The sequence below is a fragment of the Ovis canadensis genome, chromosome X, assembly GCF_042477335.2.
Source record: "Ovis canadensis isolate MfBH-ARS-UI-01 breed Bighorn chromosome X, ARS-UI_OviCan_v2, whole genome shotgun sequence".
In the NCBI taxonomy this organism is placed as follows: Eukaryota; Metazoa; Chordata; class Mammalia; order Artiodactyla; family Bovidae; genus Ovis; species Ovis canadensis.
Genome location: NC_091727.1, coordinates 109,694,255 through 109,717,649, shown reverse-complemented (window position 1 = coordinate 109,717,649; position 23,395 = coordinate 109,694,255). Strand labels below are relative to the sequence as shown.

General features: G+C 33.5%; 1 protein-coding gene across 6 annotated transcripts in view; it reads right to left on the bottom strand.

Moving 5' to 3' along the window:
* The window catches only part of STAG2 (STAG2 cohesin complex component), a 129,667-nt gene that overhangs the window by 47,037 nt on the left and 59,235 nt on the right, over positions 1–23,395 (bottom strand). For all 6 annotated transcript variants that reach the window (XM_070290787.1, XM_070290791.1, XM_070290788.1 and 3 more), the window contains exons 5-14: positions 19,812–19,908; positions 15,523–15,599; positions 13,531–13,735; positions 11,190–11,341; positions 8,380–8,453; positions 7,134–7,257; positions 6,231–6,329; positions 6,055–6,134; positions 1,692–1,799; positions 712–823 (exon numbers count right to left, since the gene is read on the bottom strand). In XM_070290787.1, coding sequence (XP_070146888.1) covers positions 712–823; positions 1,692–1,799; positions 6,055–6,134; positions 6,231–6,329; positions 7,134–7,257; positions 8,380–8,453; positions 11,190–11,341; positions 13,531–13,735; positions 15,523–15,599; positions 19,812–19,908 — 1,128 coding nt within the window. The remainder of the gene's footprint in view (positions 1–711; positions 824–1,691; positions 1,800–6,054; positions 6,135–6,230; positions 6,330–7,133; positions 7,258–8,379; positions 8,454–11,189; positions 11,342–13,530; positions 13,736–15,522; positions 15,600–19,811; positions 19,909–23,395) is intronic.

The window sequence follows — 23,395 nt, the reverse complement described above, 5'->3', positions numbered from 1 at the left end:
TAACAACATAATTAATGCTGAAATTCTGGATGCTTTTCCCTTAAGATCAGGAATAATCCAAATCTATCCTCTCACCACTTCTATTCAACATTCTACTGAATATCCTAGCCATTACAATAAGGCTGGGGAAACAAATGGCAAGAATGTAGGAAAGGAAAAAGCAAAATTATCACTACTTGAAAATGACTTGATTGCATATTACAGAAAATCCTAAGAATTTTAATAAAAACTTACTTTAAAAGTGAATGTAGCAAAACTGCAGTAAGAGGTCAATATGCAAAAACCAACTGTATTTCTCTATACTAGAAAACAACAACAATCATCATCACAGGTACTAAATATTGAAAACTAACAAAATGTTAGATCTGTGCTAACAGTTTTATATGGGTTATCTCAGTGTTATCTAAGAAATTGTTATCCACACATTTAGAAGGAAAATGGGCTTAAGAAAGGTCAAGTAACTGAATCAAGGTTATATAAATATGAAGTAGAGAAGTCAAATTGGTAATCAGGTCTTTCTAGCTCCAAAATTTATGCTCTTAGCATTACATATAAATCATATTATTTGAGTATCTTACTAACATAAATTGGTAGTACTCTATGTTATTCAACACTTACTGTGATATTTGGAAGATTTTAAGATTTACATCATTTTAACCTCATCTCCGAATTGTTTTGAACGGAAGTATAAAATGAACAACATCAACTAACCTCACTTTCCAGAAAGAAAAAAACCAATGTCTTAACAAGGTTGGCATTTGGACCCTGTCGTCCCCTTCTTTTCATCATTCCATCCTCCTCTGGATCTCGACGACTGAAGAGCCTAAGATCAATGCAAAATACTTTTAAAACAAAACAAAAATTTCTTAATTAAGAAATTTAAAAAACCTGTCTGGATTCCATCTTTAAGCAACTAACAGAGGAATAAATCGGAGCTGGGTAGGTATAGTACTGTCCAACTCTATACCCTAGTAAACTTTTCCATTTCACACTGATGGTACTTCTAAATGTTTCTCAATGATTTCTTTTTGAAAATCTTACTGCATGTTATGTAATCATTTCTTTTTACAAAAGTATCATAACAACTAACCGATAACATTTATGCACATAAATATATTATAAATATTTTTCTCCTTAAAAATGACATATCTTTTCCTCCTATCCCTCCTGTACAATTATCCCAAGTCTGAACTTAGTGGCCTTTTTCTATGGATATCATGGTCATTCTTATAAACAACAGAAAAGTTATCACTGGATAACAATGAATACAAAATTGTAGCATAAATACTTTGTATCATGTACTCTTAATAAACGTGTCACCTCAAATGAGCATTTTAATAAAATCTTACAAAAATATAGTTTAGTCTACATGTTTCCGTTTTCTCTAAAACCACTACATGATATCTGCTGAATATTTTCGGTGATCAGATATTCACACTGCTACTACCTAATCTGAAGTGTTAAACAGCAATATAAATGTGAAGAGAGTAAAGGATTCTTGTGGTTCTTATATCAAACTGTTATCAAAGTACTTTTATTATATTCAAAAATACTTTAAAATACATAAAAATAGACTTAAGACCTATACTGAATAAATTATTAATAAGTCATATTTATACATATTTTATAACACAATAAATTACTGCCATTAAAGTGACTTTAGAAAATGAACAATAGAAATGCAGGTTTACTTTTTGTACAGAAATTCTCCAGCTGCTACTGCTACTGGCCGATGAGCTGAATAAACCAGATGATAGACATTTTCACAATCTTCTGCAGTAAGAACTTCTTCACTACTCCTGAAAACAAATAAGCATTAGCAGTTTTCAAAACAATGCTGTAATTTTAAGTTTACTGGTACAAAAATTCATACTCATACATTAAAAAATAGTATTTTCACTTTTAAACTTGTTTTTAAAAAAAGGTCATTAAGAAGTTGTTTCAAGAAGAAATCAATCTTACTTGATTATCATCTATTAGTAAAAGCACTTGATTATCATCTATTAGTAAAAGCATCCTCTGAGAAAAAAGCTGAGTATTTTGTGAACACCCAAGATAAGACCTAAAATTAGAGTGAATATTGGGCATAAAGAAATACATAGTAAGAGAAATAACCACGTGACAAGTGTGCTAAAGGGAAATGAAGACAAAATAATATAAACTAACACAGAAAATAAAGTAGTGGCACACTCAGTGTGTGCGTGTGTCCTCAGTCGTGTTCCACTCTGAAATCTCATGGACTGTAGCCCGCCAGGCTCCTCTGTCCATGGGATTCTCCAGGCAAGAATACTAGAGTGGGTTGCCAAGCCCTTCTCCAGGGGATCTTCCCCACCCAGGGATCGAACTGGAGTGTTTTGCCTCTGTCTCCTACATTGGCAGGCAGATTCTTTACCATTTGAACCACTTGGAGCTTAGTTAATAATCAAAGAAAACACTTCGCATGTATTTCATGGTAATATTAAGGATACAATTTTGCAATGTTAAAATATACTAACATTCCAGTTACCTCACAATGATGAAGAATAATATTTCATTCACCATGCACTAAACATCATATAAAACAATGCAAAAGAAGTTTTCCAAATAATAAAATTTAAGTGCCAAAGATGTTTAATTACAATTTATCATTTAAAAAAAACTCACGAAAATATAGTGCTTGTTTTATTGATCCTACTTTAAGAGAAGAAAGTAAACATAACAAATCTTGGTAAATCAAAGTCATTATTAGGCCCATCAACCACAGAACCAGGGTAAACCTTGCTGGGTTTTCCAAACCAAGACCCTGTGTTTGAAGTTGTGGCCTCTGGCACCTCTTAATATGCTTTTTGCCACTTTATAACTACATATAAATAAATACACACACATATTGAATCAAATCAAACTACAGCAAATTTGAGGTAGTTCACTAATTTTAAGCCATAAGGAATGTTCCTGAAAGTTTCAGTTATTAGGTATATACATGGCTGAATCAACAAAAAAAGGTGTCCACATGGTATTACAGAGGAAGAGGGGAGAAGCTATAGAAATTAAAGTAGAGTACTACTATTTTCTTATTTAATTCAGGACAGTTTTATAACATATACATATATAATAATTCATAATTTTTAAACCCAAAGAAAAATGCAATGGTTAAGACTGCTCAAAATCCCCCCCGTTAAGTGAATTCTCAGAAAACGTCAGTACATATATAGAGCTACCTTCTTTCTTTTCCGACTTCTAATTTTTATTTCATGTTGGAATATAGTTGATTTACTACGTATGTTACATTAGTTTCAAGTGTGCAGCAACATGATTTAGTTATACATACACACATATTTATTCTTTTTCAGATTCTTTTTCCCATAAAGGTTATTACCAAGTACTAAGCAAAGTTCCCTGTACTATACAGTAGGTCCTTTTGGATTATCTATTTTATATATAACAGGGTTAATCTCAACCTACAAATTTAAATTAGGAGGTAGAGCTACCTTCTTTTTAATAACTGTAATGTAGTCCATTTCATATAAATGGGGTTGACAACCACACTCCTCACACAGGACTGCTGCATTAAATGAGATAACCCCTATAAGGAGCTTGTATTAGCTGTCATATATTAATTTAATTCTTCCTCTATTGATAATCATCTAGAATATTTCCAATATTCTATTACAAACAGTACTATGTTAGACAATGAGAACATTTTAAATTTTGGATACCACCAAGCTTTTTTCACCAGGGCTTCCCAGGTGGCTCAGATGGTAAAGCGTCTGCCTGCAATGTGGGAGACCCGGGTTCAATCCCTGTGTCAGGAAAATCCCCTGGAGAAGGAAATGACAACCCACTCCAGTACTCTTGCCTGGAAAATTCCATGGACGGAGGAGCCTGGTAGGCTACAGTCCATGGGGTCGCAAGGAGTCCAACACAATTGAGAGACTTCACTTTCACACTTTTCTCCAAAGAGGCTATCCTAGTTTATAGTCCCATAAATAGTTTATGGGTTTGTTTCTGCACAGCCTTATGCAATGAATGTATTACCAAACACATTAATCTTTGTAAAAAAGTAGGTTAAAAAAAGTCTCATTTTAATATACATGTCTCTGAGTATGACCAAACATCTTTTTGCATGTTTAATTTTTTATTTCTGTCAGTGACATGGTTCCTAACTTTTGACTCTTTTACTACTGGGTTGCTGTTCTTTTTACTGATTTATTGAAAGTGACTCCTACAGTGCAAATTTTCTGCCCAGTCTGTCATTTGTTTTCTGAGTTTACATTATGGCATATACATATTTGTAGTTTTTTATGTAGTTAAAATTCAGTAATTTTTTTTAATGTCTAGGTTGTATGCCATTCTCAGAAAGACACTGCCAGTTTACATATAAAATTAAAATATTTAATCTTCTCAGTTTTCATCTAACACTCTAATGATTTCATTTATTTACATTTAGACATTTCATCCATCCTGAAATTATTTCTGTATAAGGAATGAAATATGAATCCAATTTAATTTTCCCCCAAATAGAACCTAAGTGTCATAACATCATTTATTTTGATATAAAATCACTCTTACCCTACACTAGGTCCCTAGATACATTTAAGTTTGTCTCTGTTCTTTATTCTGTGTCACTCATTTCTGTCTGTTTACACACCAGTACCAAAACTTAAAAGTTACTAGGGTGAGGAGAGGGAGAGATAAAATAGGATTTGGGGATTAACACATACACACTGATATGTATAAAGCAGATAACCAGCAAGGACCTACTACATAAATGTATAACTGAATCACTTTGCTGTACACCTAAAACTAACACAATAAATCAACTATACTTCAATTTTTAAAAATTAGTAATAATAATAAAGTCAATGTTGTTTTATAATTTTGACTTAAAATCATAGCGGGCAGTCATCTCTCATTAGTTTTTATCAGAATTTTGCTGGCTACTCTTACATGATGACTTTCTCATATGAGTATCAGAATTAGAACGTTGTTAAAAGGCCCTTTGTGACAGGCAATTAAGGATAAACATGTACACACTTCTGTATTTAAAATGGATAACGAACAAAGACCTACTATATAGCAGAGGGAACTCTGCTCAGTGTTATGTGGCAGCCTGGATGGGAAGGGGGGGAGAAAGGATACATGTATATGTATGGCTGAATCCCTTCCCTGTTCACCTGAAACTATCAGAGTATCATTCATTAAATGGCTATACCCCAATATAAAATAAAAAAATAAATAAAAAGCCCTTAGCAACTATCGGGATCATGTTAACAACCTAAATGTCCACCAATGGATGAATATATAAAATGTGGTATACTGAGTGTCAAAAGGAATGAAATTCTGATATATAACAACATGGATGAACCCTGAAGACATCATGCTAAGTAAAACACGCCTGATATAAAAGGCCAAATATTACATACTTTCACATATATGAGGTACCTAAAACAGTCAAATTCAGAGATGAAAAGTAGACAATATGATGCAAAATCATACTGTGCAGTCCTTTACAGAGTATCAGTATGAAATGATAAAAACACTCTGGAGATGGATAATGGTGATGATGGCTGAACAACAATATGAATGTACTTAATTCCACTGATCTGTACACTGAAATATGTTTAAATGGTAAATCTTACATTACATATATCACCACAATCTTTTTAAAAAGGGGAAAAGTGAATTGCATCAATCCTACATTTTAACATAATATGTTTTAAATTCAGATTGTTTACAGAGAAGTTTCAGTAAATACTAATTTCTAAAAGTGTGACAAAATACAATACACATATTTAACACACTTGAGTGTTTGACTTAATTTCAAGAGCATCTAAAGACAGTAAAATTGAAAGAAAACTAGTCAAGAATGAAAACACATGAATTCCCAGCTCAGTTAGAATGTTCTAGTTCAATGGTCCTCTCTTCCTATCTTCTCAACTTTACATGAGAAAACTAAACTTCTTGCTGTAAAACTCCAAGTTATTGAAATTTAGACATAGATAAATTTAAACCAAGTATGCTACTGTATTTTTAAGATATGTAGACATTAGCAATATGCAGTAAATACATACTTACTGTAAAACAAGAGTGAGTAATTTTATTGCTTGTACTGCAACATCATATTCTTTGTCAAGGGTCATAGAAACAATTCTATCCTAAGGGCGAAAAAAAGAAAATATTCTTAAAGGGAAACCAAGAGAAAAATACTTGCAAACAACAGGTAAATGTTAAATACTTAGAGTAATACTAACCTTGAACCGACTGGTAAATAGCTCCAGTTTGGAATTAAGTTCCTTGTTATAATAAAGCCCTTGTAGAGCAGTGAGACATTTGAGTCTTACCTCACCTTGCTGAATTAAATGAAAGGAGAAAATGCATTAAAACTTTGCATATTTTCAACCTGAGCACACAAGATATCTTCTACCATATCTTCTACTTTAAATATGTTCTATACTATATTTCTTCAGAAACTCTCATCCTTGACAATGCAAAAATAGGAATCAATACATACGTTTAAGACTAAATACCTCTGGATTACTATTACTATAGGTCAAATGAAATTATTTTGAAAATTTGTTCAGAGCAATGTTATTATGAAAGATGACAGTAGCATATTTCACAGTAAGTTTTCCTTTATAGAAAATAATATTGGTAAGGGATATATACAAAGATCAAGGCTAGGTGAAGAGACAGCCTAAGGGAAAGGCAGATTAATTAAAAAAAAAATTAAAAAGGTCAGAGGCCAAGTGGTAATTTATAATCTGGCTAAGATACATGTTTATCAAGAGAATCAAAATTAAAGAAATTTAAGTATATGTATATATGTAGCACTTATATATTAACAGAGTAAGAATTCTTCTCACTATTCTTAAGAAATGTCTTACCACTACCACCATCACCTACATGATCCTGTTGTTTCAGTACAAAAATTGTTTCATGATCAAAGGCTAAATCAGTGCCCAAGATTCAAAAATCCAGGGTACTTTATGTGATAGAGACCATATTTTCATGAACAGATAGAAAAGAATAAAGGAGAGAAGCCTACAGGAATGTGCTCTCAGTTACACGTATATGCAGATAATTCACTATGAATGAGAGTAGCACATAGCTATGCTTATGTGTAGAAAGAAAAGCACTATACATATATATCTTACCTTATCATGCATAGTCCAACCAACATATTTTAAATAACTGTCATTAAGAAAGGCATCACTATACATTTTCATCCAAATGCCAATTTCTTCAATGCAAATAGCTCGGATTTCAGCTATTGCATCACTGCATGGAAGAAAGAAAATCATGCATATTAGTGTCAGTATACCACAGGACATGTGGATTCTTTATGCAACACCAATACTTGGTACCTACTATGAACATACCACTACCTTAAGTATTACTGGGGGTTTACAAGAAGAATTGAAGCATGGCCCCTAAATGCCAAAAGCTTATAGTCTAGTTGTCAAAGTACAATTATCATCAAATAAATATTTAAAGTTAAATAAACCTACAAACAAAATCCAACTCCCACCTTCTCAATCATGTCATACCCCAGCCTTTATTCACACCTGCTGGGCATGGTGTATTCAGAAGACAGTCGGAACTTTAGTCTGGTTATAGCGTATTTTCCAGGTGAGAATTAGTTACACCTAATATTGAGGCCAAGCTCAATTTGGATTTGAACATCATACTAAATTATTCTGAATTCATCATGTAGGTACTGGTAAGTCATTCAACACTTTTGAGTAGAGGAATGAGTCAACAAAAGAACATTTTAAGACAACTGCAATAATCTCTAGAATGATGAAGGAATAGACTAAGGTAATGGTGACAGTAGAAATAAAAAGGTAAGAATGGACAAAAGGGTATTACAAAGGAAGTATTAACCTGATTTAGTAACTGCCAAATTAAGAAATGACAAAGCTAAAGAAAAATGCCACCAATATTTAAAGAACAGGTTACCGCAGAAATGGTGGTAAGACTACCTATTTCTTTCCTCTGCTCATTCAAAATAAGGGCAACAACTCACTTAAATCTACTCAAATTTTCCCACAGATATTCAAATCAAAGAGGAAAGAATCAGGAATCAAAATGTACAGTCTCTGCTAACAGTACATACAAAAGCAATTAAGTGTTCTGTACCCTCACTCCTAGTAACAGTAGTAGCTTCCATTTTCTGGGCATCTACAAGTTGAGCACAACATTCCCCCATTTTTCAGATAGAAAATAAAGTTCAGAGCAGTTAAGTAACTTGCCTAGAGTGTCCCAATCAGTGGAAGACCTTACATTCTAACACTGATCTTAGTCTTAACACTGTTACCACTAAATTTATATTGCTTAAACCACTAAATAACCAAACTTGAAGAGAATAAGAATTACATAGAAAAAACTGTCCTGACTTACCGGTATCTATGTACAAACACTCCCTTAAATATTGCATTCATCATATTTTCTATTTCATCTTGATTTTCTTGAAGCTGAAAAGAACACATCATTGCTTTGCAATTGTAATAGAAAACAACCAAAAGAACATGTAAAAGTTGGTACAAACACAAATGTAGGTTTCTCCAGAGTTTTGATATTTTCATGCAATTTTTTATTTCACTAAATGAAAAGTATCCACATAGAAAAACTAAAAGCTGTTGCATAAAAGGTAGCTAAACTCCCTTGACACCTGGAATATTTGTACATTGTTGTTAACGTCACTGCTAATGTTTAGCTGGTTGACTAATTTTTTCAGATGGTCACATATTTCTATTGTATAAATGTATGCAATCTTTTAAGTAGTTTATTACATTAGTGAGTATAGTGAAGTTGCTCAGTCGTGTCTGACTCTTTGCGACCCCATGGACTGTAGCCTACCAGGCTTCTCCGTCCATGGGATTCTCCAGGCAAGAATACTGGAGTGGGTTACCATTTCCTTCTCCAGGAGATCTTTCTGACCCAGGGATCAAACCCGGGTCTCCCACATTGGAGGCAGACGCTTTATCCTCTGAGCCACCAGGGAAGCCCATTTTATTATATTACTTATCTATTAAATAACATATATATTCATATCAAAAAAAGAACAATGCTTCATTATCTTGGTCTTTAGCATCTGAAAATTAACTCATGTTATCTACTGCCTGATCAAAGAACACAAAAATTTGAGTAAAATAGCTTGGCAAAAAATTTGTCTTCTTGCTAAATTTTTTTGAGGGAAACAAGGCTCACTTGAAATAATCAACTAAGCATTTCAAATCTTGGATGATTTATTTACTTCCATATATTCTCAATTCAGAGCTTTAGAGTTAAGAGAAAATTGATTCAGAGCTTCAGAATTACAAGAAAAATCTTTCACACTCTTAAGTATCAATTACCTTTCAGAATTATGTTCTGTGTTTTCCCAAATCCGTAAAACACTTTTTTTCTTTTCACGAGTATAATCTCACATTTCCAAATAATGCTAACAAAGCATGCACTTGTATTCATTAGCACAATCAAAGGCACAGGAGGGCTTTCAATGTTTAAAAACTTAACCTAACCTAGAAGTATTAATATCTTATATGATAGAAGAATTTTGAACTCAAAACCCTTTTATATCCATTCATGCTATGTTCAGAATAAGGCCATAATTTTATACATTATGTTCAGCTAATAAAGCATCCAATACAATTTATTACTAAATTAGAGGGCATAAAGGTCAATTCTTCATTTCAGCTACAGTTAATCCTTGAACAATGCAGGGGTTAGGGTTGCTGACCCTCTACACAGTTGAAAATCTAAGTAAAACTTATAGGTGGCCCTCTGTTTCAGTGTATCCACGGTTTCTGCACATACAAGGTTTCACAACCAAAGATTCAACCAACCATGGATCAAATAAGAACTGTAATATTTACTACTGAAAAAAAAAACCATGTGTAAATGGATCTGCACAGTTCAAACATATGTTGTTCATGGTTCAAATGTTTATGAAAAATAAGAGGAATTTAGGCATGGGGGAAATGTGGGCAAGATTTTTCTGGCTTTTCTTGGGCAAGGGGCATTTTTAAAAGTTATTGGCTATCTCAGAAAAAAACAACTTTTAAATTATAGTTACTACAATCACCCACTCCAGTATTCTTGCCTGGCAAATCCCATGGACGGAGGAGCCTGGTAGGCTGCAGTCCATGGGGTCGCTAGGAGTCAGACATGACTGAGCGACTTCACTTTCACTTTTCACTTTCATGCATTGGAGAAGGAAATGGCAACCCACTCCAGTGTTCTTGCCTGGAGAATCCCAGGGATGGGGGAGCCTGGTGGGCTGCCGTCTATGGGGTCGCAGAGTCAGACACAACTGAAGTGACTTAGCAGCAACAATCACCCCCACAAAATGTCAGAATCAAGTAATTTATGAAATACTATGCCAAATATCCCATGGTAAATATTTTAGCTCAACTACATTAGCAATGTTTTTGAAACATCAGACTTTGCCTATTCAAAATAAAAATAAACATTTCCAATATCAGACAGCAAAATATATTACCAATGAAGAAGGAATTTAAATAAAAAACACAACATTGAGGGAATCCCCTAGTGGTACAGTGGTTAGTACTCAGCACTTTTACTGCTGGGGCCTGGGTTCAATCCTTGTCAGAAAACTAAGATCCCACAAGCTGCATGGCATGGCCAAAAAAAAAAAAAAAACCCCAATACCAAAAGATTTTATTAGCATAGAACTGAAAAAACATTTTCCTCATTCAAAGTTGAATTTGGTGGTCATTAATGTTATTCAAGGGTCTCTTACACTACACACACAAAACACACACACACACACACACACACCAAAAACACAGATTATGACACCATAAATAGCTATCCCTATTTTTCAAAGGGATTTTACATAAGTGAAACCTCATTTGATCCCGACAATAAATTAAGGGTAGAGTTAGGAGATAGGTTTTCACAGTAGACATGAATAACAATAAAGCATAAGACAACTTGTCAGACTGGCCCAGGACTCCTTACTTGAAGCATTCAACTCTTAATCCTAGTCCACACAGAAAGGAAATATATACAGAAGGTACTCTTGGCATGGACAATCAATAAAAATAAGTTAGATGTATAAACAACTTTAAACAGATTAAACTTTTCAAAAAATTTTATCTGATGAACTAGCAAAGTTATATATCATAATTAATGATGACTAAGTTGGTCACAGATTAACAGCTTAAATATTCAATACAAGGGTGTACCTCTTTCCGCTTCTGTAGCAGGAGTTCTAGCCTCTCATTGGCTCGTTTTCCAATCATTTTATTCCGTTCTGCCTCATACTGTCTTTGTGTATTATCCATATTAATGCTAAGATTTAGTGCCACATTCACCAAAGCTGTCATCAACTTCATAGCTATTTTTAAATGGAAAATGTTGAAATTAGTCTCACAGAAAAATTTACAAGTTATGATCTACTTAAGAAAAATTAAAAACAAGATGGGCTGTTCCATTTCTAACAGAAAAATACAGCTGCTACAAATGACAACAATAGTACAACAGCAGCTAATGTGTATTGAATACTTACTATATGTCAGTCAGTTACCTATGTTAAGTATTTCTCGGATTAACTCCTAATCCTTACAACAGCCCTCAAAGTTAAGTATTATCCTCATTTCATTTATGAAGAATCTGAAGTTTAGGGAGCTTAAGAAATCTGCCTCAAACTACACGGTTTATATACATAGTTAAGATTCAAAACTAGAAAATATTACTCTAGACTATGCTCACTATTCAGTGATAGGTCTCCTACAATGACCTTTTCAAGAGATCATGATTTACCTTCTAAATAAATTTTGACTAATACAGCAGTCATTTAGCTATCCAGTAACCAAAGGGGGAGGGAACATAAGTGCTTTTTATCAAAGTACAGTGTGTAGAAATGTTGGACAGTTTTATCAGTATTTGATTTCCTTTAATTTTACTCGTATTATATATCATCATAAAGACAATGATGCAATTATGAAAGACAGATCAAGATAAAAAGTCAAAAGTACAGAGTAAAATGTCACTCAATAAAGTGCTTTGTATCAGAGTTTCTCCAGAGCTCCACCTTCTGTTATTGAACTCTTGCTACTGAGACAAGACTCACTGCCTGTGATTTCAAACTTATTAATTGAAATATCTGAACATATTATGCTTTTTTTTTTAGCTTAGGTCAGACTACTTCTCAAGCCTGATTCACTGCATGACAGAACACCACAAAACTAAACCTTAATTTGTGGCTACTAGCTCTCTTTAAACGGAGAAGGCAATGGCACCCCACTCCAGCACTCTTGCCTGGAAAATCCCATGGACACAGCAGCCTGGTAGGCTGCAGCCCATGGGGTCACCAAGAGTTGGACATGACTGAGCGACTTCACTTTCATGTATTAAAGAAGGAAACCCACTCGTGTTCTTGCCTGGAGAATCCCAGGGACGGGGGAGCCTGGTGGGCTGCCGTCTATGGGATTGTACAGAGTCGGACATGATGGAAGTGACTTAGCAGCAGCAGTAGCAGCATTCTTTAAAAGAGATTCCCAATCTTCTGCTCTGAGCTATTGTATACCCTCAGCATACCATTTTCTCATTCTGATCTAAAATTACTCACCTTGCTCATTATATGTGTTTTTTATTTACTTTAACCATTCAAGTTCTTAACATCAAAGCTACCTAAGTACACAGATCAATCACATTCATAATTTGTGACCTCAAATCTAAAAACCTACAGGGAGATTGTCTGCATTTTTTTTAATGGAGGTCTGAGCAAAAGAAAATCTTTAATCACAGCTTTAATTCTTTAGGGAAATACTCTAAAGGAAAAATATCCCCACATTTAGAGAATGAAAAAATTTTGTAGAAATCAAAATATTCTATCATTAATGCATAGAATACTTAACAATTAGTGCCTGGTCAATTTACTCATACTCAAATCAAAAGGCACATTTTCAATAATAGTATATGAACAATTTTACCTTTAGCACAAAAGAGAAACCGGGACATTTTATCAACATCAACAGCAAAAATCACTGTTCTAGAATTAATCATGTGAGCCTTAAAAATGTAACTTATTTCATATAAAAATCAGAGAAATTGACTCAGCCTCAAGTTACTCAGAAGCATCAGAAAAACCAACTTTTTTGATGTGGTTAAGTAAGCATCATCCTATAGGGACAATCTTACTGGGAGGGAGTATGCTAGTAGTGACTATGCACACAGGTCATTTACAACTACATATCCAAAATCACTGCTCCCCAAATTTGATGTCGATACCTTCCCTGATAAAACATATTTCAAGACCCAACAGATTACTATGCCACAGAAAGGGAGAAGAGGTGGATAGGAATCAAGTAGGTTTAACACGACAAAATTATAGTATGTCTTCAGAGAACCAAACTATCATTCCATTCTCCATAATTCATGGGAGCTGGAGGAAAGGGGAAAATGTCCTCTTAGGGGCTACTTAATAAATAAAATTAATTTGTCACCATTATGTCATTCCTTTTAATGAAAACCATTTTCATCTCTATCCTAAGAAAATGCACAAAAAGATTTCTAAATACTGACCTGCCAGGGTGCTTGTATGTCTAAATGCTCTGACTTGTGAGTCAGACAATCCTGTAAGAAGTGAAATGACTGTATCCATCATGTACTCATCGTATATGATACTATATTGACACTGCCGTACTAATACGCCAATGAATTCACAGAAACTGGATTTGAACTTCTTCCACTGAGGACCAGCCATGGTAAGTGGATAATCTCCACTATCCTAAAATAGAAATTTTAAACAGTAATTTCACTTAAAACCCATAATTTAATAAACTTTTACTTGTTTTTGAAATACTCTAGGCAGAAGCTGAAAAGACTCCTTTATCTCATCTTCTATAATAAATCCTCAAAGTAGGCAGAAGAATAACATGCAAAGGTAGAGACACCTTTGAACAAATCTGATCTTTTATTTAAGATAAAAATGGATAGTCTGAATTCACTCTAACCAATGAAAATATACACTAATTACATACCAAAATAAAAAGCCTCTCCCATCAAATAAAACTTTATTCTGATAAGCAAAGATATAGTCACTAAATTTCTTTAAAACTGAGCAAAAATCAAACCAAAGTTTCCTGTTTTAATGATTCAACATGATAAAATCATATTCTCAGCCAGTCTAATAGATTCATGTATGACATAAACAATCGAAGGATTACAATGTATGTTTTTATTAGCTTCAGGACATCAAATACTCAGCAGATGTAAACAATAATTTTTTTTAAGTGAAAACAAGCTAGAATGACCTGTAAAGACAGGTACTCAAGTATTCCTACATATAAGATGGGGCATTCACCAACAAAGATACATTGAGTTCCTCCATAAATCATTAAAAACAAACAAGTCTTAAGAATAAACGCAGAGACCAATACTACACAGAAGTTTCTGACAAGAATGTCCTAAGGTCATTATGGTATAGTAAGTTTTTTGACAATTAACTTTGTCATTAGAGCATATATTTAAAAAAAATTTAAGTAATGCCATACACAAGTTGAACTATGTCTCATCTGAGAATAAGATCCCAATACTCCACAAAAAGGTTTTCTTCCATTTTCTGATTGGCTCATTTAACACTATATTGAAAGATAACATCTTAATTGTTGTTAACAACTTGGTTTGCTGGTATTTTCAAATCTTATTTCAGGAATCTTATTTCTAATAGCTATTGAGAACAAATTTCTCACTAAAACATTTAATATCAGAAGGTTAAAATAACACCAATCCTCATAATTACATATCAACGACTTAGAGACTGATTAATAGCACTTAGTGATCATCAAAACCATTTTAACAATTCTTATCTTTCAGAAAGATAGTTGAAAGCTCATTCATCTGAATAAGGTAAAAAAAAACATATAAAACTCAAATGAGAAAGGCTTTCTACTTGAAAATTCATAGTGAAAAGTTTTGAAGAGTAAAAACTACTGGGGCTTGAATACAGCTGTGAACAAAACAAACAAAAATCCCTGCCTTGAAGGAGTTTATATTATAGTAAACTTAAATATGTCTTTATTGGCAATAATACTTCAAAGACATCACCTATGATAATCAACTAAGGTCTAAGCTACTATTTATTATATATTTGTATTGTTATTCATATGTGAAACATAAGATGACTTTAAACAATAAAATATACCTGCATGCATTTATCTTTGCCTAAGCTTACACATGTTCATGGGCACTTAATTTTATTCTCTGTTGAAATTTTAATTTTTTAGCAAAAGAGCTACCATTTAGTTCTTACTATATACCAGACATTGTAAAATGCTAAGGAAGTTTTCAAACATTATTGCATTCAATCTTCTTAAGAGCCCTTTAAGTATTTGTAGCTCCATTTTACAGATGATGAAACTTATGCTAAGACAACAATTTGCCTAAGGTCACACGGCCATCATTTAACTGGATTTCTACTACCAAAGCTCTTATCTACAACACTAATATTCAAAATTTAATATTCTGAAGATCAAGGTACATAAAATTATCACAATATTTAGGGTATTAACTTACCTCATCAAACTCTTCAGTCATTTTTCGAATTATTTCAGAGTTTTGCATATGTCTAAACATTTCTGCTGTGACAACACCTGAAATTTCCAAGTGTAAGAAGTTAATACATGGTAGATAAAAAAAATAGAGAACTTCTAAGTCCATCTCTAATATTAATATGTCTACAGTCACACAATAAGGTATACTTCTACATCACGTGATCTTCACCATGATACTCAATTCTATAAAGCACAAATACCACTCTCAACATACACAAGAAAACAGACCCACACTTCTGACAGGTATCTCTTCTTTCTTTTCATGAACAATTAGCCTTAGCCATTTCTACCTAACTCACTTTACTCACTCCTAGAATAGGTATACTGGCTAAATTCTTTAATACAAAGCATATGTCATTGATAATGAGGCAGCCATCTAGGATAACATTTAAAGCCCTGAGGATGAACCCAAAGAAAATAAGGGAGAGAGTAATAGGAAGAATTCACTTTAGGCAGGTTTCTTTATTAAGCACAACTGTAGTAAGGCAACTGTATTCCACCGTCCACCTCAAAGGACTTCAAATAAACAAAAGTAATAAGTTGTAGTTCCAGCTCATCCAGAAGTCTGTAACCTAGTTGTAAGTTTAAACAAAGAATAATGGGGGGGGGGGGCAGGATAAAGTATTAAAGGTAGTACATAATAAATGCCCTAATGAGTGGAAAAACCAAGATAGGCTAAAAAAGAAAGAAAGAAAGAATTAAGATTTGAGTAAGTAGGTGTTTCATGGAGAAAGAATCTGATAGTGGACGTTTCCTTTTAAAGGAGGATGGGAGAGGAGAGGAGAAAGGATACACATTACAAGAAGCAGTATAACTGTATCACTTTGTTGTATACCTGAAATTAATACAACACTGTTAATCAAATATTAATATATTTCAAAAATAAAAGGCAAGTGTAAAAGCCAGGTATACGTCAAATATCAGGAAAGGAATTTCTAGGAAAAAATTATGAGTAGGAGACAATGCAAGAAGTCATACATGAATTTTCACTGATAGGGTGTCACCAAAAAAAAAAAAAAGAACAACTGTAAAAAGTGAATTTCTTAAACTACATTTCTATGTTATTTATACTTTGCCAGTCTAATCACTATGAATACTATAAATACACTAATATCTAAAAGAATGTCTTGGGACTCCCCTGGCAGTCCAGTAATTAAGACTATGTGCTCCCAATACAGGGGGCACAGGTTCGATCTCTGGACAGGGAAGTAAGATCCAGCATGGTGCAAGGTGTGGCCAAAAAATAAAAGAATGTCTTGGTACAGGAAGACGAGATTTATTATAAAAATTAGAAATAATTAATAGATGTATTTCAATTGACCAAGCTCTATTTTATATATGTATGCATGTGTGTGTATGTAAAACTAAAAACAGCAACAAAACATCATGCTGTCTTTTCAACTCCTAATCTGAAAGAGCAACAGCTATGTGAGCTCCTTCTCTATAGGCATGTAATTTAAGACCTTCCAGTAGTCCAACAAAGCCAGCAGAATTAGAACATGAACTAACATCCACTGAGCCTCCTATGTACCGGCCACTTTAGCCCTGAAAACAAGGCTGTATAGCAGGTACTATAATCCTGGCTTTACAAATGAGAAAACTGATGCTAAGGCAAAGAGAAGTTATAAATAATTTCTATGAGATTATTAGTCAACATCATGTTGCCCAGCCCCAGGTGATATCAATTTCTACTGGTACTGTAAAAGAACCCTTACTTACCACCTTTAAAAAACAAATGGTTGTTTACAAATAATAACAAATTTGGAAGAAAGCATGATTTCTCCAGCTAAAGAAGCACGTTCTCAAAAACATTTTGAAAGGGTTTTTAATTTTTATTTAGAGCCATGAATATATCTCAAAAACTTTCCATACTTTATACCCAAATACTGTAAATTTGGCAATGCTAGAGAACAAGTAACTCAATCCCTGAAATAATTTATATGAAATAAACATTAAGATATGTCAAAGTAAACATATTACATACAGCTCGACAAACTTCTAAAGCTCCTCCTCACATCAAATAAACCATGTTAACAGTTATAAACTCAAATACAAAGAGAAAAGAAAGTGGCTGTCACAAACTTCATGCATATAATTCTTCTGAGGCAGGTATGAAGGAGCCATCAGGATACCAGGCCAGATCCCACTGCCTTAAAAGTGTGGGGGACATGAAGTGAGTTATTTAAAAACTGGTAAACTGAAAAGTGACAGCCGACCAGAAAAGAAAAAAGGAAACAACATTGGCTGCAGAATCACCAACCACAGAGCAGTCTGGAGCCACTCAGTGTGGGGCCAAACATCTCTCCACCTACCTCAATAGCTACAAAAAACCTTAACTACAGTAAAATAACTGACACTCATAATAACAATCCTAGATCCACAGGACTAGGTTAAAGTACATTGTATATACTTAAATATGTGTCTAATTCATTTAAAAAGGAATTCCATCAAAATATTTTTTGAGTAGGTTTAAGTATGTAATGACCTGAACATGGTAAAATCTACTTTATGCCTCTTCCATGATTCTAAAATAAGTATTATTATAGTAGTGTTTAAGTTTTCAACACCTTCAATTTTAAAAAATCTTCACAACCTGATTTATGATAAGGTATATCCAACTGTTGAATGGTTAAGTCCCTTATTTATAAATACAATGAGGCCAGAAAAGGAATGTATCCGATAAAGGGAAAACTCTCTGACTATGGCTTTGTTTTAAAACTGCTTATTTAGAAACCTAATCAGGAAACTATAACGGACCAACTAAGACTGAATTTCAACTCATCAAATTATTTCTGGCACCTGTTCAGTTGTTTTGTCATCAACCTTCCATTTCAAAAAATCTAAAGAGAAAGGACATGGCCCTTAATTACGTAACACAACAAACAGGTACTTGTATCCTTCTATTCCAGAAAGATGGAATGGACATGGGCAAAATAAAAATAATATCAACATATCTCATCTTCTGAAGAGTTTATCTGGTTAATCATATTGTCATTTCCACAACATTTCCTCTGAGCAGATTCAGTAGAATTTTCTAATACTGATACACAGATATCCTTAGCTAAGAAGTTGAGTAAACTAGGCAACTCTCTGTACTCTAAAGTTCACACATTTTTTAAAAGTTCTCAAAACTGACCACATTAATGGCATTATGAAGACCATAGATTCAAGAAGTTAATGAATTTGTCTATCAGGCCTCACATATAACATTTAATATGAAGACTGCACTGAAAGTTGTGATCAACCCTATAAAATGCATCAGTTCTTATAATGTTACTTGTTTTCCAATTCCAATGACAGGATTTTCAAAGAAGTTTTATGGAATCAAATGAATAGATTGCTTCTTGGGATCTTTTCTTCAGATCTGTCTAAATCATTCTTTAACATCTTAATTTTTTACATCTATTTTTAAGCAATCTTCCCTCCTCCTGACTTCTAATGCCCATGTTTTTGGTGCCATTTTCATTTTTAAAAAGAATAGCCTTGGAAAACTCTGTAACATTTATTTGCCTGTGCATTTTTTTTGTAGAATTTCAAGGATGGGCCAAGTTTAGGGAGACAGAATAGGTCAGAACCTGCCCATGATCTTGACTACTTCATTTACTGATTCAGACCAGGGTATATGACTCCCCAACTTAGATAGTTTTGTCCCTCTGGCCAAATGTGTTCACTGTAAGTTTTTGTCTCAGGAAAGACATTTCTACATTTTCCATACTTTTAATTCAAAATCTTTTAAAATAAAGTATAAACACTTTAAACAAGACCCCATTCCAGAGTTTCTCTTTTAGGGGAAAAAATCTGGAAATTTCACCAATACCTTACTTAACTTACTTAGTTACTTACTTACCTACTTACTTTCTTACTGTTATTCATGGCACTTTTTAATTCCCTACACTTTACAATTCCCTGCCACTTGAACCTGTATCTCTTCATTATCTTCTTCCTCCCTTCTTAATCCATTTCTTTGTTCCTAAAACCAGATGCTGAAAGTGGGAAATATATCTAATAAAAGTTACATAACATTATAAATTGCCAAGTTCTTCATTAACTTTCACATAGAATACAACAGTCTCAACAGACTTCCTCTCTTCATTCTTTACTCTTTTTTCTTTACATATTTTGTATAGTTATAATGCAAATAACTCAATATCTTGGCATTATTTTCCACACAAAGTGTTAATAATCTTTAGGTGAAACAAAAAAGAAGATAACATTTGAGAACATTCTGATTCCAAAATAAATATATCTTACCTTTACAGCCTGAACACTGAATAAAAAAGTTGATGAGGTCAAGAAGTGCTATATCTCGGTCATGCTTGTATGACTCTATCCAATCATCTACCACCGACTACACCAAGAAGGGGAGAAAAAAACATTAGCTTTTTCTAACATTCTAAGATTTAATTCAGATCAAAGTCATTAAGATCCAACAATAAGTGGCATCACATTACTTCAATAAATATATATTTGTATACCAAAATTTACATTTTAACAATAAAATGAAATCAAATTCAGTAAATCCATCACGTGATTATACATAATGATGATCCATCTTCCTTAACTTTTGAATTGAAAGGAATCTGAAAACTATAGGACCCAACTTTATAAACTGAAATTTCTTAGTGATATTATAGACATCTTAGAAAATATTAAAATAGTTGACAAAAATATTGTACTAAGTAAGTAGTATCTAAATATTTACAATGCTGGTGGAACGAAAACTTTACAAAATTTTTAAAAAGAAGTAAATGCCTGGGTCAATGAGGAAATGCAAATAAAATAACACTTTTTCTCAAGTGAGTGCTAATAATCCCATATTAATAAAAAAGAGAAATTGAAGGCTAAATAAACACCAAAAGAAAGTAAGACAGTCCATGAATCTGGAGACGTAATGTTGTTAGATGACAGTACCCTCCAAACTGATCTACAGACTCAATGCCCCCCCATCAAAATGCCAGCTGACTAACTTCTTAGCAGAAATTGAAAAGTTGATCCTAAAATCCTTAGGGTAATGCAAGGTATACAGAATAGTCAAAATAGTCTTGAAAAGAGAACAATGTTGGAGGACTCACACTTTGACTTTAAAACCTACTACAAAGCTACTGGCATAAGACAGTTATGCAGATTACTGAAATAAAATTTTAAGTCCAGAAATAAATCCTTAGACTGACAGTCATTTGATTTTTGACAAGGATGTTAACCCAATTCAACACAGAAAAACTAGTCTTTTCAACAAACGGTGCTGGGACAACTGGACATCTGTAAGCAAAACAATGAAGTTGGACCCTATCTTACATCATACACAATACTTTACTGAAAATGGATCAAAGACCTAAATTAAGAGCTAAAACTATAAAGCACAGAAGAAAAATTTCATAATCATGTTAGCCAAACCCTTCTTAAATATTAGACCAAAGGCACAAGATGAAAGAAGGAATAAGTTTGACTTATCCAAAATTAAAACTTTGTTCTTGAAAGGAATCCATTAAGAAAGTGAAAAGATAACCCGCAGAATGGGGGAAAATATTTGCAAATTATGCATCTGATATGGAATTTATGCCCAGAAAGATAAAGAACTGTAATTCTGTAATTTTAAAAATCCAAACAACCCAATTTAAAATATAGGTAAAGGATTGGAATAAGTGCTATATAGAAGATACACAAATGGCCTATATAGCACATGCAAAGATGATCAATGTAATTGGCCACAAAGGAAACGGAAATCAAAACCACAAGAAGATACCATTTCACTCCCACTAAGATGGCTATAATAAAAAAAAGTATAGACAATAACAAAAGCTAGCAAAAATTTGGAGAAATGGAATGCTAAACCACTGCTAGGAAAAATGTAAAATGGTGCTATCACATTGAAAATAACAGTTTGGTAGCTCCTCAAAAGGTTAAAGAGTTAAATGACCTTGCAACTCAACTCTTAGGTATATTACCCAAGAGAAATAAAAACAAACATCCAAACAAAACCTTATTCAGTAATAATCATATAACAGCATTATTCACAAAAGTCAAAAGGTAAAAACAAACTACAGGTACATCAAGGGATGAAGAGATAAACAAAATATGGTCTATCCGTAAAATGGAATGTAATATTATTTGGCAATAAAAACTAATGAAGTTGTAACACATGCCACACCATGGATGAACCTTAAAAACATTATGCTAAACCAAATAAGCCACTCAAAAACAATCATATATTTGTATGACTCCATTTATATGAAATATCCAGAATAGGCATTTATAGAAAGTAGATTCATGGTTGCCTAGACTTTCAGTCAGCTGAGGAGAAAGTGACTGCTAATGGCATGAGGTTTTTTTCTGGGGATGGAAAAAGTTCTAAAATCTGACTGTGGTGATGGCTGCACAACTCTTGTGAATGTACTAAAACCCATTAAATGTATACTTTATAACAGTGAATTTCATGGTTTGTGAAGTATATCTCAATACAGCAATTCTTAAAAAAAAAAAAAGAAGAGAACTAAAAAATAACAGTAGTACTGAGACCTCCCTGGCAGTCCAGTGGTTAAGACTCTGCACTTCAACTGCAGTGGGAGCAGGTTTGACTTTTGCTTGGGGAACTAAGACCCCGCATGCTGCACAGCTCAGCAAATAAATAAAAGCAGTACTATATTCCTTTACGGAAAGAAGAGGAAACCACAAGACAGACAAAAACAATTTTAAAATAAAATTTTAAAATTAGGGTGATAAAAAACAGCTAATATAAAACTAAAAACTCAGGAAGGAAAATGTTTTAAGTTAAATACATATGGAATCTGAGTATGAAGTGAATTAATAAAATATATACAACTTGATGTACAAAAAAAGAAAAAGGAAATATTTAAGAATTATCTGGCTCATGGAGATTGACTGGACATTTTCTTTAAAAAATGCTTAATTTCTAGATTTTCGTCTTTTTCTATACTTTACAGCAGCTTGTGTATGTCAACCAACTCAATTTATGAAAGAAACGTTTTTAAGATGATTCTCAAATATGATACAAGCAATAAATATCAAGAGAATATATTATGTGACTACGGGAAGTTTAAAAACATGGCCCCAAGTTGTTTGACATTGCTCCTCAAAAAGAAGTGAAGTCTATGTCCCCTTCTCTAGAACAGAGTGCAGTAAAAATGATGCTTCCAAGATTAGGTCATAGAAGGCTATTCAACTTCTGCACTGGGTTCTCACAGCCCTATGGAATTAGACACTTCCTCTCAGTACAGTCTCTCTACCCCAGAAGCTACTTCTTACAGTAAAGTAAGAAGCCAAGTCACATGGAAGGACCATTTGTAGGTACTTAATGACACCACCCTTATGGCAGGGCAGAAAGTGAAGAGAAACTAAAAAGCCTCTTGATGAAAATGAAAGAGGAGAGTGAAAAAGTTGGCTTCAAGCTCAACATTCAGAAAACGAAGATCATGGCATCTGGTCCCATCACTTCATGGCTGACAGATGGGGAAACAGTGGAAACAGTGTCAGATTTTATTTTTGGGGGCTCCAAGAGCATTGCAGATGGTGATTGCAGCCATGAAATTAAAAGACGCTTACTCTTTGGAAGGAAAGTTATGACCAACCTAGACAGCATATTCAACAGCAGAGATATTACTTTGCCAACAAAGGTCCGTCTAGTCAAGGCTATGGTTTTTCCAGTGGTCATGTATGGATGTGAGAGTTGGACTGTGAAGAAAGCTGAGCGCCAAAGAATTGAACTGAGGTGTTGGAGAAGACTCTTGAGAGTCCCTTGGACTGTAAAGAGATCCAACCAGTCTATTCTAAAGGAGATCAGTCCTGGGTGTTCACTGGAGGGACTGATGCTGAAGCTG